This window comes from Stegastes partitus, unplaced genomic scaffold, assembly GCF_000690725.1.
Source record: "Stegastes partitus isolate 25-593 unplaced genomic scaffold, Stegastes_partitus-1.0.2 Scaffold1192, whole genome shotgun sequence".
NCBI lineage: Eukaryota > Metazoa > Chordata > Actinopteri > Pomacentridae > Stegastes > Stegastes partitus.
In genome coordinates this window covers 105,200-125,815 of record NW_007578923.1, presented here as the reverse complement: position 1 = coordinate 125,815, position 20,616 = coordinate 105,200, and the positions used below count along the sequence as shown (strand labels likewise).

The 20,616-nt window shown below is 44.0% G+C and overlaps 1 protein-coding gene across 4 annotated transcripts in view; it reads right to left on the bottom strand.

Moving 5' to 3' along the window:
* LOC103368686 (spectrin beta chain, non-erythrocytic 1) overlaps nucleotides 1–20,616 on the bottom strand; it is a 146,335-nt gene that overhangs the window by 39,630 nt on the left and 86,089 nt on the right. For all 4 annotated transcript variants that reach the window (XR_520796.1, XM_008297127.1, XM_008297126.1 and 1 more), the window contains 16 exons: nucleotides 15,132–15,305; nucleotides 12,210–12,301; nucleotides 12,047–12,127; nucleotides 9,641–9,756; nucleotides 9,370–9,482; nucleotides 8,134–8,321; nucleotides 5,471–5,588; nucleotides 5,130–5,288; nucleotides 4,927–5,022; nucleotides 4,576–4,782; nucleotides 4,330–4,483; nucleotides 4,088–4,239; nucleotides 2,220–2,438; nucleotides 2,057–2,137; nucleotides 1,633–1,839; nucleotides 1,335–1,546 (listed from right to left, as the gene is read on the bottom strand). Coding sequence is in view for 3 of the 4 variants with exons in the window: in XM_008297127.1 (XP_008295349.1) it covers nucleotides 1,335–1,546; nucleotides 1,633–1,839; nucleotides 2,057–2,137; nucleotides 2,220–2,438; nucleotides 4,088–4,239; nucleotides 4,330–4,483; nucleotides 4,576–4,782; nucleotides 4,927–5,022; nucleotides 5,130–5,288; nucleotides 5,471–5,588; nucleotides 8,134–8,321; nucleotides 9,370–9,482; nucleotides 9,641–9,756; nucleotides 12,047–12,127; nucleotides 12,210–12,301; nucleotides 15,132–15,305 (2,369 nt within the window). In the remaining variant the exon portion in view is untranslated. The remainder of the gene's footprint in view (nucleotides 1–1,334; nucleotides 1,547–1,632; nucleotides 1,840–2,056; nucleotides 2,138–2,219; nucleotides 2,439–4,087; nucleotides 4,240–4,329; nucleotides 4,484–4,575; nucleotides 4,783–4,926; nucleotides 5,023–5,129; nucleotides 5,289–5,470; nucleotides 5,589–8,133; nucleotides 8,322–9,369; nucleotides 9,483–9,640; nucleotides 9,757–12,046; nucleotides 12,128–12,209; nucleotides 12,302–15,131; nucleotides 15,306–20,616) is intronic.

The following is a 20,616-nucleotide window of genomic DNA, read 5'->3' as shown; positions in this document are numbered from 1 at the left end:
AACACACCAGGTCCAGGCCTTCACTGAGCCGGTGAACACACAGCTCTGATTATTTACGTCTACAGCGACGGTTCATGTGACGCTTTGTGGTGGAACAACGTGGAGACAAGAGGCTGGAAGCTGAAGGCTGTGAAACCACAACACCAGACGCACAAACAGACACATTCTGTGCGTTCAGCAGCGTGAAACCGGCTGTAAACAACACCGAGCTGCTCCAGAGTCCAGCAAGAACCAGAGCAAACCGGATCCAGAGAGTCACGCCGACGCTTTCACGTCGGAACCCAGCGGCCGCTCGCTGCTTGTTTACCATCCTGCCCATAAAGCTCAGCGTCCAGATTCACTTTTTGTGGGAGATCCAAGTGAGCAAACAGCCAAATGAGTGTGACTCTCATTCAGCCATGTTTGCTTGTTGCTGCACGTTTTCTCACCACAGAGTTTCACAATGCACTGGACCGAATCAGAGAGCGATCCACGGAGGGGAAACCCAGCCTCGGTTGTGCAATTTTAAGGTTCATAAAGATGAATGGAGGCTTTTCATGCTGGTGTCCTGCCTCAGCTTTGCTCAAATCATACTTATTATAATTTACAGACTTTTCTGGATTTAATTGGAATCAGAAGCAAGTTATGCTTTTAAAAACAAAGGAAGATCATTTGCTCCTGTCGTCTCTTTGTGACCATTTGGTGTCTGTTTGGCTGCAGAAAATGAACAAATGTGGTTTTCTGTTCAGTCCTGATTTGCTGCTGGAGCTGCGGCGAACAGAACACGGATCAGAACACGGATCAGAACACGGATCAGAACACGGATCAGAACACGCTCATGTGGTTTTATTTATAGGACAGAGTCAGACCTTCCTGAGCATCATGTCTCAATGAAAGATGTTCAACAGCTTTAATGTGTGAAGACACTGAGCAGCAACATAAACACATTGAGCTGCATAATGAGCAGTTTTCCACCAGTAATCTTCTCCTGCATCATTGGTGGTTCTGGTTCTGTTTAGCTGCTGTTAAATCTACTTTATATTCTTCACAACACTTTAACATCCAGAAGACTTAAAGGATGCATCAGACACACCTTTCTATGGGAGAGGTAACAGAGTCTGATGAAGAAGACCTGGTCTACAGCGACCACGGTTCTACCTATCATCTGATGCTGAACTTGCTTCATATTCAGGAGACGTCATCATAAACCAGAAGCTCCTGTTGGTGGAGCAGCCACCATCAACCTTTAGTTTAGCTTTCATCACTCCTCTACAGGTCTGACTGTGAAAAACGCATTAACCAGGTGTTTAGAGGTCTACAGCCAACCCTGCAGAAGTTTAGGATCTGGTTCCTACCGGTGCTGGACCACCTCCAGGTCCTCCAGCTTCTCGGGGATCTCCATGCTGTTGAGCCACTGCTCCTTCTCATCGATCCAGACCTCGCAGGCGCTGGCTTCGCTCAGCATCTTGTAGAGCGCCAGGGCGTCCTGCAGCGCCTGCTTCCTGAGCCTGGTCAGCTCGGCCACCTCCTTGTAGCGCTCCTCGATGCCCGCCAGCCGGCTCTGAACCTGCACAGCACAAACATCCTGATATCTAACTTGGAACTTACTCGTAACATAGCGTAGCGTGCTAGCGGTGCCTGTCGGAGCCCCACCTCCTCAGAGTTGGCCTTCTCCGGCGGCAGCGTCTTGGACTGCTCGTGCAGGGCGTCGATGACGGGTCGGTAGCTGGCGATCTCCTCGGCCACATCCTTGTGTTTCTTCACCAGAGCCTGAGTGGAGAACTCGTCGTGGCCAACGTCGACGCTGGAGACGATCCGCAGAACGTCCAGCATCCACGTGTCGATGTCGTCGGCGTCAGCCTGCACAGGGGAACACCTTTAGGTTCAGGTAGGTCCAAACACTGACGTAATCTGCTCTCGGTCCGAGCAGGAGGAATGTTTTGTGGATTTCTTAACCTGAAACGGCAGCTTGTGGGATTGGCTGCTACATAACAACAAAGGGAATCGGACAAGGTAGGAGACACACCTGGAGTCTGGTTTTAGTTTTCATTGCAATCAGTCAGTCAAACAAGAGTACCTGGAACTGGTGCTGGTTGCAGGCCTCCTGCAGACGAGCTTTCCGGACCGCAGAGAGCCGCTCCAGCGCCGCCCACTGGTCCTACAGATGGAACCACGGCAGGAAGGTGTTAGAACATCGAGCGGGTTTAAAGGGATTGTTTTCTCTTTGGCTTCGGGCGTACCTGGATGTCCTGGATCCGTTCTTTAATCTTGTCGGCTCCGAAGTGGTTGTTGGCCACCAGCTCGTCGCCCTGCTTGATGGTCTGCTGCAGGTGGGCGGCCCGACCGCTCATCTCGTCCTCGAAGGCTTTGTGCTGACTCAGCAGCCGCAGAGCGCCGGTCAGATCTTTGCCGTAATCCTCGGAGGACAGAATCTGCTCCTTCTCCCTGATCCATCCCTCCTACAATCACCAAACACATTCAGGCCTCGGTTACACGAACACAGAAAACTCGGATGAGTCAGAGTTTAATTCTGAAAATGAAAATGAGCTCCGTTAGATCCTCATCAGCGCCGCCAGCCGTCCTCCTGTGAGCTGATTTGATTTAAACTGATGCTGTTTCACACTAGCGACTGCATAAAATTAGATTTAATTCAACATTAATACAATATACGTCGTATGTTTAGGTCAGTTGGTAAAGTTTCTACTGAGAGACTGAACCTGGAGCCTGTGTTTTCATAAGCTAACACATGTTTAATCCTTTACAAACTTCTTGTCACTATTTAAACTTGTTTTAAATCAAGTCCTAGAACTATTACAACCATTTATCATTTACTTTTACAATTACAAACATTATAGCTATTCATTTAGTTTAAACTAATTAACCGCTTAGCAATATGTCATCTTATTTAAGCTAACCATTTGACTTTTAATCAGTTAATCCAATTACTTTAAGTAATTAGTTATTACTTTTGCCTCGCTAAGTTCACTAGTTTATCTTTTAACTTGCATTAACTACTTAAACCATCTATTTAATTTCTAATTTTAGTGAACTACCTACAACTTTCAGCTAACCAACTGGTCCATTACTTTAGCGAGCTACTTATTATTGTTAGCTTTTTTCATCCTATTTACCTCTAGCTAACTTATTAGTCAGTTATTTTAGCCAACTAGCTAGCATGTTTTGCTATTTCAACCAATCACTTCTAGCTAAACTATTAGCCCACTGTTTTAGCTAATTATTTATTACTTTAGGCTAACCAATTAGTCTGTTGTTATTATTAATATTATTATTAGCTAACTATTATTTTTTAGACATTTCAACTAGTTACTAGTACCTTACCTATTGGTTCATAGTTAGCGCTTTTAGCTCATCAATTAGTCCATTATTTTTAGCTAACCCTTATGACGTTTAGCTAACCAAGTACAACTAGATAGCACTTTTAGCTCATCAATTATTTTTTAGCGAACTAGTTAGCACTTTGGCACAACAATGAGTCCATAATCTCAGCAGTAGTAGTTCATATTCTTAGCTAACTTATTAGTCAATTATTAGCCAACTTTGTCCATTATTTTAGCTAACTAGTTAGTAGTTTGGCACAACAATGAGTCCATAACCTCAGCAGTAGTAGTTAGTACTCTTAGCTAAGTTATTAGTCCATTATTTTCACTTATCACTTATTACTTTAGGTGAACCGGTAGCTCAGCTTTTTTAGCTTTTAATTTAATTCATTATTTTAGTATTAATTTTAGTTATTTGAACTGCTTGAATGTATACACTTTGTCCACAGTTAAAGCTGACTAAATAAAAGTTTGACATTTTTATTCACATCATAATTTCAGCTCATCTCTGGACGTACCCCTTGGTGGCAGTAGAGTACCAGGACTCCTGTTGGTAATCACTTCTATAAAACACCAGCATAAAGTGCAAAAACACAGCTAGGCAGCTTAGTGTGAAGCTAATTATCCAATATCCTTCTCAAACTTCATAAAAACCCAATTAGCAGCGTCTTAAAGGCGAAGAAAAGAGGCCGGAATGAGCTGAGCTGAGGCTAACGTTTGATTTAACTGCCTGGAGGACCAGAAACAAGAGGAATAAAAGGATGGATGACCTCTTCAGCCATTTCCCAGAAGAACTTCCAGAGGCGGCGGGACTCCTCGAGGCGAGCTCTTCGCTCAGCCGCCAGCTGGCTCAGCTCCTGGTAGCAGAACTCCATGTGAGCGACCCGATCCCTGATGATCTGAGGATCGCAGGGCTTATAACCTGAGGACAACAACAACAACAACAACATTATTTATTGCTGCCAGGAGAAGCAACAGCCTGAACCTCGGCACTGACGTCGGTGTGTCGTACCTTCGGTGTCGTTGGCGAACCTCTGAGCGTTGCTGTTGACGTTTCGGACCCGGTCGGCCTGGATGCCGATGTCGGCCTCCACCAGAGCGTGCTTCTGCAGCAGGTCCTCCACGCCCAGCAGGTGTTTCCCGTAATCCTGAGAGAGCAGCAGCATCTGCAGGCAGAAACCAGGGTCAGAACATCAAACACCCAGGTATTGATCCGGTTCTTTTGATGAATCTGGATCGTGGTGAATCTGCTGCGGACCTTCATCTCGTCCATCCAGTCCATGATGTAGAGCATCTCCTGGAAGACTCTCTGCAGGCCCAGGTTGGACTCCAGCCTCTGCCTTCGGGCCTTCAGCAGCTCCAGCAGATACTCCCACAGTCGGATCACGTTGTCCTTCCTGGCCGTGATGCGTTTGATGTCATGGTAACTCTCCGCCTCCAGCTCCTTCGCCACGGCAACCACCGCCTGCGCCACAGAAACAGAGGATGAGAAAGTTTCTGGGTCTGTCTCACATCACGAAGGCTTCAGCTGATTCTATCAAACTCTACGCAGCAGCGTTGTCTCCCATCAGGTTTCCATTCGTGCTGACAGATAACTCGATGGACCGACCTGAACTCGCTCCTCGTAGGCGGCGATGTCTGTTTCTATGGCTTCATGTTTCTTGGTAGCAGCTTCCACGGCTTGGAGGTCAAACCCAAAGTTATCCTGGAATAGGACAGAGGGAAGGAAACAAGGAGAGGAAAGAGGAGCACGTTAAACTAATCCACATGACATTTTAACAGCAGACCTGGACGTGAGGTTGTGTCGGTCACCTGGGAGACCAGCCTCTGGTTCTCGCTCAGCCACGTCTCTCTCATGGCGGCTTTGCGGTCGAAGCGTCGGGCGAGCTGCTCCAGCTTCTCCTGACGAATCAGCTCCGTCCTCAGGGCCAGCTCCCGCTCGTGCTCCGCCTTCTCCAGACGCTCCCACGCCTAAAACGAACGCACCCGACCAACCGCAACACGATGAGAACAAAGGATGCTCGCAGACAGACGCTTAAAGTTCAGCCTCAGAGGAGAAAATCTGTTTAACTTGTTTTTAATCAAATATAAGACAAACCAACTTATAAACTAAACTTAGGAGCCACAAAAAGGTTCCAAATCCTTTTTTTTACCTTGTTGATGTCTGAGATGAGCTTTCCTTCTCGGGGGGTGTACACTTTCTGGTTGTTGGCTCTCATCTTGCTCTGGATGGTGAACAGGAGAACCTCCAGGTTTCCCTTCTCTGTGAACCTGCAAACACACAATCAGCCATCAGGACGATTAGAAACTAGATTTTACAGTTGACTTACTTTGGTATTTGTGACCCAAAACTGATTCTGTGAAACACTTGTGGCTGAATTCGTTCAGATGTCGTCAGAAATGAGGACTTCACCCTCATGTCTTACGTAGGAAGCTATTTTAAAGAGTGATTATCTCCAGAAATGTAGCTCGAACGGCGGTCTAATTTGGTGAAAACACAGACAGAATAGTCCTCAGCAGATAAAAATGATTAAATTACTCTAACGGAGGCCAAATTTTTATTTATTTGAGCTTAAAAATGGGGAAAAAGTGCAAAATTCACCAACAAAAATGGGACTGGGGACCTAGAAAGTTCCTGTAAGTGTAAATATGTAGATGTGTCCAAGTTTCCTCCTAACAATCCAGCCTCTGGTCGACGTTTCACCGACTTGTGGCGTCTCTAGCATCAGTAGAACTACATGTGTGGCAGATTTTATAAACCAAGGTTCCAGTTTTTGGGCTATTTTGGCCAAATGGTGATACAGCCTCAAAAACTGGTGCTCATGGGGTCCACATGCTGTTGGTGTATCTGCCAAAGTACAAGCTGCTTCCAGGTTCTTCTGGTGGATTAATGGTAGCAGCTGGACCTGCTGGAGGTCCTTGAAGACGTTCCACCTCCATCCAGGAGGCTTCATCAGCTCTGGTTGGGAGCTGTTCCTGTCATGGTGTGACTTAATGAGATGTGTGTTGAGTTATCATCAGGTTCTCTGTTCAGAGACGAGTCCAGAAACCAGAACCAACCAACACCAGCATACAGGCGGCAGCAGCATGTTTCATGTGGAGAGGAGAAGTTCTGTTTAATTTGAGGAACAAACTTTGCAGAGAACCGTGTTCCTGGATCAATGTAACGTAAAACCATCTGGACAGTTCTGACCCGAACATGCTAAAGGAACGTACAGAACCAAGGAGCGAACACGCAGTTCAACTTTAAAACCTGAATAAATGACAGTTTGTGGTTTCTGTCCAGTCCTGAGCTGCTTCGGACCGACGCCGGCGGTTCTGACTGTCAGACGATATAAAGATAATCAACAGAAACACTTTGAGCTCCGATTGGCTGCTAGAAAACTGGATTATTTTACATACATGAAGCTGTGAATGAAGCTCCAGAAACCTTCACATTATCCACCTAATTAGAGCTTCGTCTGGTTTCTGATCTTCAGCAGCACATTTCTGGAGCATGAACAGCCTCATGATGACAATAAGACGGTTCTTCTGTTTTCTCGCTGCAGCTGTTGTTCTGAAATCGTTTCCCATCAGAGTGTTTCCAAGAAAAAAGCGAAGGAGGCCTCAGAGTGACTCAGCTGCTCTCCTCTGTTTGTTCTGCTGCTCGGCTCAACGTGGGAGGAAAACTCTGAACTCACTCCTGCCTGATGAAATATCAGGTCTGCAGTGAACACAGAGAGCAGAGCCTCCTGAAGCAGGATGGAACCATTAAAAGACTGCTTAAAGGATACGGTTAGCTTAGCTTAGCATGAAGACTGGATGCAGGGAAACAGATTCATCCACCTACAGGTCTAACATGCATCCAGTCTTCATGCTAAGCTAAGCTAACCGTATCCTTTAAACAGTCTTTTAATGGTTCCATCCCTGCTAACATGAAATAACTGTGATGAAAGATTAGTTTCCAGTGACTGTTTGATCCTCTTATTGGTAAGGAAGGTGTGCAGCTTTCAACCAGTTACTTCTAGCTAACCAACTCCTCCATTATTTTAGCTAACCCTGATGACTTTTAGCTAACCAATTACAACTAGTTAGCGCTTTTAGCTCATCAATTAGCCCATTATTTTAGCTAACTAGTTAGCACTTTGGCATAATAATTAGTCCATTATTTTAGCAGTAGTAGTTTGTACTCTTACCTAACTTATTAGTCAATTATTAGCTAACATAGTCCATTATTTTAGCTAACTGGTTAGCACTTTGGCATTGCAATTAGTCCATAATCTTAGCAGTAGCAGTTAGTACTTTTAGCTAACTTATTAGTCCATTCTTTTCACTTACTGCTTATTACTTTAAGTGAGCCAGTAACTCAGTTTTGTTTAGCTAACTAGTTAGCACTTTTAGCCAAAATTTAATATAATAATAAAAAGTTTTATTTTTAATTATTTCAACCGCTTGAATGTACGTAATGGATTGTATGGATTAGTCGATTAATCGATTCGTAGTTTGGATTATTAAATGTCAGACAATCCTCAGATGTTTTATCTACAACCCAAAGATCTTAAGTTTACTGTCATAGAGGAGTATAGAAACCAAATAAATCGTCATGATGCTGCCACCGCCGTGCTTCACAGTGGGGATGGTCTGTTCCTGATAATGTGGACCGTTTGGTGTTTGCGACAACATAGCATCTAGTCTGATGGCCAAAAAGCTCAAGAACCTTCTTCCAGCTGACTTCAGAGTCTTCCACCAGCCTTCTATTGAACTCTGGTGTTATCAGAACACCGTCATGCTTCGGTCTCACTCTAAAACCTGAGCAGAGCTACAAGTGTTTACTGACTTTGGCGGCTTCTCCACGGTGCGGTAGGTGTTGAAGGCCTGCAGCTGCTGCTGGACGCCCACCAGGGAGTTGGCGAACTTCCTGTTGTTGAGGATGATGATGGTCTGCTCGATCCACTCCAGCAGGTCGGACGCCAGAGATTCGTACTTCTCGATCATCTTCTCCGTCTCGATGGCGTTGTCCAGAACCTGCAAGACACAGCGGAGGGAGAAACGTGGTGAAGAACGTGATTCAGTCGATGACGTTTACATCAGATGAACAATGAAGACGATTTAATTAATTCCACTGAGTCCTTCATCTACTCTGGAGTTATGATCTTAGTTTTAACCTGACGAGTCTGATCGGTGGACATCGGTCGTGTCTGGAAATAATTCTGCTGATTTGACTCTTATTTTGATAGAAATGAGCTTGTGTGGAAATGAATGTGTTAAAAATCTTATTTTAAAGGCTTTCATGTGTTTAAAGTTGATCATTTTCAGCCTAGCTGGAGTTAGAGGGTTTATTTAAAAGAAGTTTCTGTCATAGTTTGTTTATTTTTGATCTTTATCAGCATTTTTTCTAAATCAATACAAACAGTAAAGCGGTATATTAAAAATAAACCATTTATGCAGAAACAAACACATTTTAAATCAGAATAAATAAATGTATTTCTGCCTTATTTTAAGGTTACCTGTAAAATAATGTGTTTGAAGAATTACTGCCTGATTTTGTAAGATTTAAACTTTCTTTCTTTGTTCGTTTGAAGACATAAACGTCTAAATAAGGCGAAATAACAGAGAAATGATCAAACAAATCATTGCTGTTCTGAAGCCACATAATATGAATTTTGCAGCTTTTATGCATAAATTAACTTATTTGTGTTTTTCTTTATGTTAATATTAACTTTATTGTGTATCTGTGTGATAAACAGGTTTTAGTTGTTAAAGTCAAAATAAACAAAATAAACAAACTTTCTGTTGATGTTTATTTAAAAGCCAGTTATTAAAAATGCTTAATAATTAGTTATTACCTTTAAATATTGTGTTTTAGCTCATGTTTACTGAGCTGGTGACATGTTTGTAAGATAAGTTTGAACTTATCAAGTCATGTGTGACTGTTTTCTGATCTTTTCCTGCGTCTGGACGAGTCTGAATCTAAAACTAAAGGTGAATCAGTCACAAGCAGCATCTCCAGTTTGCTCATGTGTGTCAGTAAACATCTGCTGAGCCGGTAAACATCTGGCTGATGTTGGGTCACCTTTCCGATTCTCTTGCCCTCCACCTTCAGCGCCTTCATCTTGGAGAAGTAGTGGTAGTAGGTGACCACGTAGGTGATGATGGACTTCTCATCAGGATGGTCCACGCTGATGTCTGCAGAAACACACACACACACACGTTAGAACAGCTGATCCTCTACGACCAGGTGAACCAGGTGAACCAGGTGAACCAGGTGGATCAGGTGGACCAGGTGAACCAGGTGGACCAGGTGAACCAGGTGAACCAGGTGAGTCTGTGTCGTGTCCGCTCACCTTCTGGGTCCAGCAGCTTGGTGAGGCCCAGGTGCTGCTCGGCCAGGTTGAAGGCGTTCTGCAGGTTGTAGTGAGCGTTGGACTTCTTCAGCTTGTCAAAGTCGATCAGGTCCGGCCTGAGAAGAGCAAAGAACAGAGTGGAAACGTTAGAAAGAGGTTCTATGGCCCTACAGGTACAACAAAGAGTCAATAATAAGTTCTAAATGACTTTTAAACCTCTGAAAAATCTGCAACAGGTTTAAAAAAACGTGAATAAATAAATAGTTAAAATCAACCGTTTATCATCCAGAAACTGTAAAAAAAATGCCGGTTATCCAACTTTCCGACGGTCCTTGAACTATTCACCTGTGATTTGGTGGAAAAATGACCCAAATGGAAGCTTAGAACTGAGAAACGTCTTTATTCTACCGTCTCATTCAAAAAAAAAAAATCACCAAAAATAAACCGCTCGCTTTAACTGGATTCTGTCAAAAACACAAAATTCTGCGGACCTCGACGGAACCGTAACACCATTGATGACTCACGCTCCTCCAACGGCAACGGGACGAAAAAATCAGCGACTTTTTGGTTGAACTGCAGGCTGTGTTCATAATCAGCAGATATGGAGGCATGTATAGAAACAAATAAAACATCTACAGTATGTAGAGACGACACCTTTTCCTGCACCGTGGGCACTTGAAGAAATGTAGTAGATATACAATACAAATAATTTAATTTATCTCCAAGGGGCAATTCAAAAACAAATATTCAAAGATTTATTTATTTATTTTCTGATTTATGGTGTTCTGGCTGTGTCATAGTGCACAGAAGATATGTCTGATCCTCTCTGCTTCTGGTCCTGGTTGTTGTGTTTCCATGGAGGTGCAGGACTTTACATCGATGTGAGAAATGAGCCCACAGTGAGTGAAAACGTGACCGGAGCACAAAACAGAACGACTCGGAGCTCAGAGGGTTAAACTGGCCTTCTGTCCTAAAGCCTTTCAGATCCTCTGCAGACCCACCAGGACCACAGTTCTGGTGTTTGTTTCTCCAAACCGAGTCATAAAGTGTAAAAAGTCCTGCCATCAGCCTACAAACTACCGACCATGTGCACAGTTTGAATTTTACATCATAAACTCTTCCTGCAGCATCTCTGGCTCAAACTCTCGGTTTTCACATTTCTCAGATTCTTCTCGTGTCTGAGCTCATCATCATCATCATCATCATCATCATCATCATCGTCATCATCATCCTCAGCTTCTGTGAGAGTCGATATTTGTGACCAACATGTGTTCGTCCCAGTTCTCCCCGTGAGGCTGCAGAGGAAACAACGAACGCAGGTGGAGGCGTGACGTCTCTGACTGGTCGGTAATCACGGCGCGGAGCTGGAGCCGCTTCAGCCACAAAGAAAATGAGATTAGCTTCAGAAAATGAATCGTGTTTTTGTGTGAATATGAGCTCTGTTCCCTCTAACGAAGGAGCGTCGGTCTGCTGACGGTCAGCTGAGGATCTGCAGAGAGACACAGGGCTGACGTGATGATGGACCGGCTGTGTTTATGAACGATGAAGCTCCTCTGTGTACTATTTATCTGATTAACCCTCTGAAGCCCAAATCCTTAAAACAATCACCAGAATCACTCCGTTCACCAGCCTGGAGCTTTCCAACAGCCTTCAATCTGCTCGAGTGGTTTTATTCTACACGTCTCACTTAAAAATTTGGAAAAAAACAACAGTTTGTTCTATTTAAATTCTGTAAAATACAAAAAATTCTGCGTTCCTCATCGTAACTGAGGAGCCTTCAGTCACTCAGGTGAGACCAACAGTCAGGTGACAAGAATTCAGGAACTTTTTGGTTGAACTGCCGGCGGTGTTCACACAGAGCAGACAAACAGACTAAACATCTGAGCAGGAAACCAACCACAGAATGAATGTTGTAAAGCACAGAGGACGTTTAAAGTTCTCTCTCCTTCTAGTCCTGGTTGTTCTGTTTCCATCGAGCGGCAGGACTTCATGCTGCAGTGAGAAATGAGCCCACAGTGGGTTAAAACGTGACGGGAGCAGCAAATAAACTGCTTGGAGTTCAGAAGGGTCATGTGAAGAACAGTTTGTCTTCTTCTGTGGTGGTTTATCAGCACGAAATTTACATTTCTGTTGTATTTTCATGGAAACTGGACTCATGGTACCGGCGTCGTAGCTTCTGAAGCGTTTCCTTTCGTGGGCTGACTTCTCTTCAGCAGATATTTAGATTTTTTTTCCACATTTCTTTCAGTTTTTTTGCCCTCAGCCCATTCATCTCACACCTCCGTCGGCTTGCTGCCACCTTCTCCACCCAACCCGTCTACCTCCGTCCCCCGGCCCGGCTCCGGTCCACCGCTCTGATCCGACACCTGCTGGTATTTGTGGCTTTTAGTTGGCTTTGGTTCGTACCTGTGCTTGTGGATGAGCGCGTTGAAGGCCATCCCGTCCCTCCAGCTGGTGGTGAAGTTGTGGATGTTGACGTTTGGATACCTGGAGGAGAGACGGCAGCTCGTCAGCGTCACTCTGCTTTTAAATCATGTCACCGAGCCACGGGTCGGCGGTTCTGACTCACCCGGCCGTCTTCATCTGGCACCAGAGCAGCAGAGCGTCTTTAGCCGACTTCTTCTCCTTGTTGTCCTCCGTCTCCACGCTGATGTCCTGGATCTGAAAAGGACAGGGAGGAAGCTTTTATTCTGAAATCTGATCAACTCATTCTGGACATTAGTTTGATTGTTTGTCTTTGTGAGTCAGAAGAACAAAGTTGGATCAGAGCTTTGATGGTTTCCAATAAAATCAAACCAGCACGAGGAACTCAGACTAATTTGCAGATTAAACATTTGTGAAGATCATTCATGATTAGATTTAATTTAATCAGCTAGAAATAAATATCAAGAACCACAAACCACCGTCTAGATGCAGAGTTTGTGTTTAATATTAGATTATGAACACATTAAAGCATCTCCGGATTCTTAAAACTAAAACTTGCTGTTTTTCCCGTTTTCTCCGTAGACCCTGAACGCAACATGAGAGCATCGAACCCAACACCAACACCAACAGGAAGCTAAACCCAAGACTTCTAAACTATCACATTAAGACACGTTTCAGACTCGATCAGGACTCGTGTATGGATCCGTCTTAACCCGAGTCCAGATGAGAACAAACCAGAGCAGGACATCGTTCACCTGCGAGGACCTTCACCAAACCTCAGCCTTCGTCTTATGGTGACCCCAGAACCAACTCTGACGCCTCAAACTGATCTTTGAAGGTGGAAAAACAACGTTCTCTACAGTTCCTGCTTTCTAGTGATAAATAATAAAGTCTTCACTTCCTGGAAACGTCCTCGATGGCTGAACATGTCCTCCAGAGACGCCCTGAGGAGGTCATGAAGGTATCTTCACTTATGAAAGAACAAAAAGAAAAAAGGTAAAGCTTTCTAAACATGTCCTCTCTTTCTAAGAATGCTCCCACATTTCTAAACTGTTCTGACTTTCTAAAGACGTTCTACAGATGATGGTTAAAACTGGACTTCTTAAAGATATCGTTCCTCAAAATGTTCTTAATAAAGAACATCTAATTTCTAAACATGTCCTCACAATCTGAAGACATGCATTTACAAAAACATCAAATTTTATTAATTTGACCCAACAATCCAAAGTTGGTTTTGGATTTTCTCTGAGCAAGCGATCGGCAACGACGGGAAGGAACCAAAACAAACCAAACAGACAGAACCAGGTCCAGGGAAGGAGGTCGTCTGCCTTGTCTGGCTGGAGGAAACGTGTCCACACCTTCTGAAGACTGTCCACCAACAACAGCATCCACACCTTCTACATATACCTTCACTTCTGGAGGTATCTTCTTCTTCTTCTAGTCGTCTCTTTCCATCAACATCCTCATGTTTCTAAACTGTTCTGTCTCAGGATGTCCACAGGTTCTGAAACCTGTCCAACTGTCTCCAAATAAACTCTTAACGATAACTTGACCTTCTTAGAAACATTCTCACTTCCTCAAACACGTCCACACATCTAGAAACTGTCCACACCTCCTATAAGCTCCTCTCTTTCTAATAAGTTTCCACATTTCAGCAGTGTTCTAATATTCTAAGGATAGTTCCTGGGAACTGTCCATCCTGACGGTTAAAAACTTCTCCAGAGATCCTTCCTGTCTTGAAGCCCACGCTCTGTAAAAACACCCACATTGTCCAACCATGTCTTCACTGTCTACGTAAGGACCTTGCTGCTTTCTAAGGATGTCCTCGCTCTCTCTAGAAAACCTTTGACTTTCTAAAACTGTCCTCACATCTTAAAAGTTGCTCTGAACACGTCGGTGCTTTCCAGACACATCTTCACTCCTCAGCGTCTCGTCTCACCTTCATTGATGGTCATCCGTCAGTTTGACATCACATCACATCCCATCACCACCACCCAGCATCAGGAAGCAAACATGACACGAGTCCTGCTGTCAGTCTGCACTCGGCTCCATTTCACTCGCCATCCTCGGATTTAAAACCACTAAAAAGAGTTTTTCCTTTAATCCTCAAAGCTTATAGAAGCTAAATCCTTTTTCCCAACTGTTCCTGGGCTCTGACATCAGCCAGCATCAGGACATACAGTAAAACGTGTTTTCATTTAATAAGCAGATAAAAGCAGGAAGCAGCTCTGGAGCTTCACATGAAAGTAAAGCGTCTAAACAACAGTAAAACATGAAGGTGTTTACCCACAGCTCTCAGTTTATCAGTCAATAATGAAAACACCACATTATTAGGGATAACAATGCTCTCGTATCTGCACAAATAAAGCAGGTCTCTGGGATGCAAAATGGCTCAATGGACCAAAATCACCAGAACATCCTCATTTCAGCTGAGGTGGCTGAATTATGTCACCTTGTCTTGGGATGCAAAATGGCACCACTATTGTTAAAAAAACAAATCAACTGGAAAAATATGTCCACAAGGAGCCTACAATCAATGTGACTACTGTTTGGGGATGCAAAATGCCTTTTATTTTGTTTGTTTATTTTGTCCCATGTGATTTCCAAATCTATTCAGTTTCATCACCTTAGGGTCTATTTGACTTGACACTGGTTTAATTTCCTGTAGGGATGCAAAATGGCTCAACAGGCCAGATCTACAGAGCATCCTGCAGATTTCAGCTGAGGTGGCTGAATTATGTCACCTCGTCTTGGGATGCAAAATGGCACCATTGCACTTAAAATCAAGGACAAAACGATGTCCCAGAACAGGCCACAGTCAATCAGGCAAATCCTTACATTACAGCAGATCATGTAAGTTTTGGGGATGCAAAATCACAAATGGAAATTCTGATCACTGGTGTGATTGGGTTCCATGTGATCTCCAGATTTCATGTATGTGTTCATCCTGTCTCCCTTTGTGGAAGTCATCTGGGGATGCAAAATGGCTCAACAGACCAAATCCTCCAGAGCATCCTTCAGGTTTCAGCTCAGGTGACCCGGTCCTGGCTCGGCGGCCGCCTCTTACCTGGAAGCGGAGGATGATGGTCCAGATGAGGCCCAGCGTGAGCCGGTGGTTCCCGTCCACGATGTCGTGGGAGCCCATGTTCTCCAGGTGGACCCTCTGCTCCTTCAGGAACTGCAGAGCTTTGTCCACGTTCTCCAGACAGTGGATCCTCATCCGGCCCTTGGTGGGTTTGGGCTGAAACAAGAAAGAAGAAAAAAGCAGAACTGAGTTTATTTACAGCCTCAAAAACCCAGAAAGCGTGAACGGCTCGGCGCTGAGAGGAGGCCAACAGCTGCAGACACAGATGAGCGACTTCACAACTGACGGTTTTGTTTTCATACTGGATGGAGGAACTGATCTACGGCGTCCTGCAGCAGCTGCATGTTGTTCTTCTGTTCTCGTCTAAACATCATGAAGACACGTTGAGCAAAACAAGGAAAAGAATAAATCACTGAAGTTATTTAGCGGCAGTAAAACAGGACATGAAACACGTTTGCTGGCTGCAGAATGGTTCTTCTCTGCAGTCCCGTCGTGTTTCTGTCACATCGCTGCACAGACATGTAAACATGAAGGGATGGATTCTTGCACCTTTAGCGCCTGTTTGCTGTTTTTAATCAGCGTACAGGTGGTTTCTCTGCGACTAGGAGCCGTTTACCGACTCGGTGTGATGGTAAATATTGGACGACCCGCTGTGAGGTTGGAAGGCGGCGAGCGAGGAGGATGTGATGACGGCGAGGGATTTTCAGGCCGTGACAATAACCTACTTTACCGCTGAGACTCGTCCCGTGGTGGTCGGGCAGATGTCCCACAGCTCTGCCAGCTACACAACAAACACCAGCGACTAGACTGAAGCCGAGTGCGACACGTGAACATGAACAGCAGCAGCAGGTTCCCACTCGCCTCAACAAGGACTTCACATCCTACAGGTCTCATTGTTTTAAGCAGAACTTCAGTTCAGCTAGATTCAGTAAAAACCTAAAACTTCTGCTCCTCTTGGTGCAACTTTGAAGCCATCAGTGACTCCAACCAAGAGTCACGTGACAAAAAATAAATTAAATTACACAATTTATCAGAGCCGGGAACTAAAAAAAAAAAAGTCTAACTGTGTTGAACATTAGTGTGGCAGCGATTCACCAAATCTCAGCTTGAAATCATCAAAATCACTTCATTCATGTTTAATTTTTTAAATTGACAAAAATAAATGATTTACATCAACTAGATTCTGTAAAAATAAAATTAAACTCTGAATCCATGACGGACTCAGATGTGAAAGCAGCAGCAGGACAAAAAGTCTCCACAGACGCTAATTAAAGATATAATTAGATAAATATTTATACACAGTAACACCTCTGGGCACTAAAACATCCAACATACTGAATCCATCCATCATCTCTACACCTTAACCCTCACTATGGGGGGCGGAGTCTATCCCAGCTGACTCAGGGTGAAGGCAGGTTCACCTGGACAGGTAACCAGTCTATCACAGGGCTACACTTAGAGACAGACAACCAAGCACACTCACATTCACACCTACGGACAATTTACAATCACCAATTAACCTCAGCATGTTTCTGGACTGTGGGAGGAAGCCGGAGAACCCGGAGAGAACCCACGCTGCACGGGGAGAACATGGAGACTCCACGCAGGAAGATCCCGGGTGTCCTCACCGGGACGCCAACCGGCGACCTTCTAGCTGTGAGGCCACGATGCTAACCACTGATCCACCTGCAGCTCTCATCAGAACTAATGACTGAATAATAAAGTTTTAATGGACTTTAAGCAGCAGCGACGTGTAATGAACTGATGCCGATCATCTAAAAATGTTTTTAATCTGCCTGATTAATTCGTCCATCACTTATATTAATAACACAGAACCATGAAGCTGGACAGAACGTAGAACCCGTCCTCCTCAGGCTGCTGCTGCCTTTATTACAGCCTCAATGAGAAACGAACTCCGTCTGTCCTGAGAAAAGGTCAGACTCCTCCTGGATCGTACTGAGATTCATCCTCTCCGCTGTGACAGCAGTAAAAGCTCCGGACCAAACAACTGTCAGGTCCACATGTTCCCGGGTCCAGTGAAGGATGGAGTTTACGCCTGGTTAGCCAGCAGTCGGGCCGAGCTCCATCCCTCTGCTGCGTTGCTCCGGGACACGAACCTGCTGCTGGTTCTTCATCATGAGCTCTCATCACGTCTGCGTTCTGTCTTAGTGCAGCGAGGAGGATTAAAGCCACAGGAAGCTCTCACGGAGCAGAACCCAGCAGCAGACCTGCTCGGTCCTGAACTTCAGCTGCTGGAGAGCCTCCGATCGGGTTCTGAGGAAGCAGCTGGACTTCACCTTCATTTATCCATCACTGGCTTGGTTCTGTAACATGCTGCAGGTGGTGCTGAGCTGAAGAGCAGATGATGATGATGATGTTGAGCAGAGCGACGTCTGGAGGAAGAGTTCAGACGATTCTGGATTAAATCATCATAAAAATAAAAGCTGCAGCTGAAACCAGCGTCTACCTCTGCAGTCTTCATTCATGCAAACTGTGTGTAAAAACATGTTTTATGTTTTAAAAGCTGACTTCATGTCATCATCTAACCTCGTTAGAGGTTCGGCTCTAACGAGGTTAAACGAAGTGAAACTGAGACTGATCATCTGCCAGAAGATGTGAAAGTTATCATCTGACAAACTGACGGCGAAAAAAACTGTAAAAACTAAAACAAACTGAGATTTTTGGATTTATTAGATTTTTCCGTGAACTAATGACGTCTGATCGATTCTGTCGGTAGAATTAAATCTAAACCGACTCGTCATGTTTCATCTAAACTCACCAAAACTGAAGCGTCTGCTTTAACGAGTTCTGTAAAAAAAACTAAAACTCTACGTTTCTCTGAGAAATCAGGACGCCGTCGTGACTCGACTGTAGTTTAACGGTCATGTGACAAGAACTGAGGAAACCCTGGAACATGAATAAAACACGATGACAACAAATAACTGCCATAAAATAAATCCTCCAAAAATAAACCATTTGCTTTGATCAGATTCTGTCAAAAACTAAAAACTCTGCATTTCTCTACGAGACCATAAAGCTGTGAGTGAATCTGATGTGATTAACAGTCGCATTAAAAAAAATAATATCCAGGAAGACCTGCTGCCTCCACACGTAGATGTTCTGCTACGGTTTTACTGTATTTTCTCATTTTTATATTAAACTTTTATCCTGTTTTTAATGACTTCCTGTTCTGCCGCGTCAGGACGTTTAAATGTAGAAAGATCTCAGAATATAAACACAATAAAGCACATTAATAATAAATAACCACAACAACAGAAATGACATCAGGTCTCATTTGAAAATGAGCCAAAAATAAACGGCTTCCTCGAATCAAAAACTAAAAAGTCTGCAGGCGTCGGTTCAACCGTGAAGACGTTACTGACTCTGATGCAACCGACAGCCACACAACAAACATTCAGGGAAAAACCTCAACCTGCTGCCTCCATCACATGTTCTCATTTTTATAATCACAGTTTTAAGCTCTTTGTCTTTAATGACTTCTTTTCTGCAGACGGAGCGTCAGGACGTTTAAATCTGGAAGAAATCTCAGAATATAAATAAAACCAAACAGCTTTAATAAATAACCACAAAAAAATAAATATCTAAACCTCTCATTTGAAATGTGCCAAAATCAAACCATTTCCTTCGACCAGATTCTGTCAGAAGCTAATAATTCTGTTCTCGTCTCTACACGTTCATCAGGACATCAGCGACCAGCAGACGCATTAAAAAGAAGATCTTGGAAATCTGCAGCCTGCAGCCTCCACATGTGGATGTGAGGCTACATTTTTATTGCATTTTCTCATTTTTATAATCACAGTTTGAAGCTCTTCCTGTCTTTAATGACTTCCTGTGCTGCAGATGAAACGTTCAGGATGTTTAAATCTGGAACCGAACACAGCAGTAATAAATAAAATAAACATCATTTAAAAATTCACCAAAATTAATCCGTTCCCTCCGAACAGATTCTGTCAAAAACTAAAAATTCTGCTTTGTTTGACACAACCGTGAAGCTATTCGTGGCTCAGAGGCGACCAACAGTCACGTCACAAGAATTCAGGGAGTCTCAACCTGCTGCTGAGTGTTTTTTATGATTTTTCATCATCACACTCTTCAGCTCCTCCTGATGACTCGTTGTGCTGCAGACGCTCCGGATGTTTAAACCTCAGAGCATAAATAAAACAAATCACAGCAATAATAAACAACCACAATAAAATAAATGTCAGAGCTGTGATGCTGCGCGTTGTCCGCCCGGCGCTGGCCGACCCGACGGGCCAGGACGCGGGCCAACAATAACACTGCTGCCTTCGCTTCTCCTCTCGCAGACACACCAGCAGCCGGTCCAACAAACCGCACCCAGATCCGGCTCTGGTGGGCCCGTCCAGCGCCTCATCAGGGCCTCGGACACAAACAGTGGACCTCCTCCGGCCGCCCGGTGCCGACGGGGGTTTCCAGCACCGGGTCAAAAGATGCTGAGTCATGAGACCTCAGTGAAACCTTCAAACATCGAAGCAGCTGAAACGCCTCCTCTGAGTTCTGATCATGTTTTTATTCCTTCATTGTTGTTCAGAACCGATTAAAACACATCGACACACACACAGCGGTCCATTCAGAGTCACAGCAAAGCTCCACATGTGGCGTCTCGTTCTGCTCGAACCTCCACAGCAGCACATCGTCACTAACGAGGACCAATCAGCTGCTGTTCGCCTCCTTTCACACACATTCCTCTGATTTTATCGCCCAGAACCTGCTCAGATCTCTGTAAACCATCCTTCTGTCTGTCTGAGCAAACATCTGTCAATAACCTACATTACTGATGATCCACCGTCGCTGCTCATCAATACGTCTGATTTCTAAATCCTACACTGAAATCACAACGAGCTGATTTTAACTAATGATGAGCAAAGCAGGAAAAAAGCTCAAGTTCAGCTGAAACCAGTGAAACACGTCAACAGTCTGAAGCCCAGAAGCTGCTGGAGGACTTCACAGACATTTAACTTTCTGACGGTCCTTGAACTACTCATCAGTCATGAAACGTGTCCGAAGTTCATCTTAGGATTCAGATGTTTCACTAAAATCACATTAATCTACTAATAATAAATGATAAATTAATTAATTAGAATGACTGTAACAGTTATGATGGAGTCACTCCTCGACTGAACCGGAGGCAGAATTACATCCAGCAGAGACGGAAACGTAATAAAAACATAAATATTAACACATCTATAGAACGTAAAGCCAGCATGACTTTATCCAGTACCGGTGACACCTTCAGGAACTTAAAATACATGATCACAGAAATTAAAGCTGTGATTTAATGTCACATAAAATCAAATATTATTAATGTCATTTTATTATTAATATGAGTTTTTGCAAAATATTGGTAACATCTGTGTCCTCAAAAAGTTTTACCAAAATGTGGAAATATACTATTAATATACTAATATATAGCATATTATCATTATTT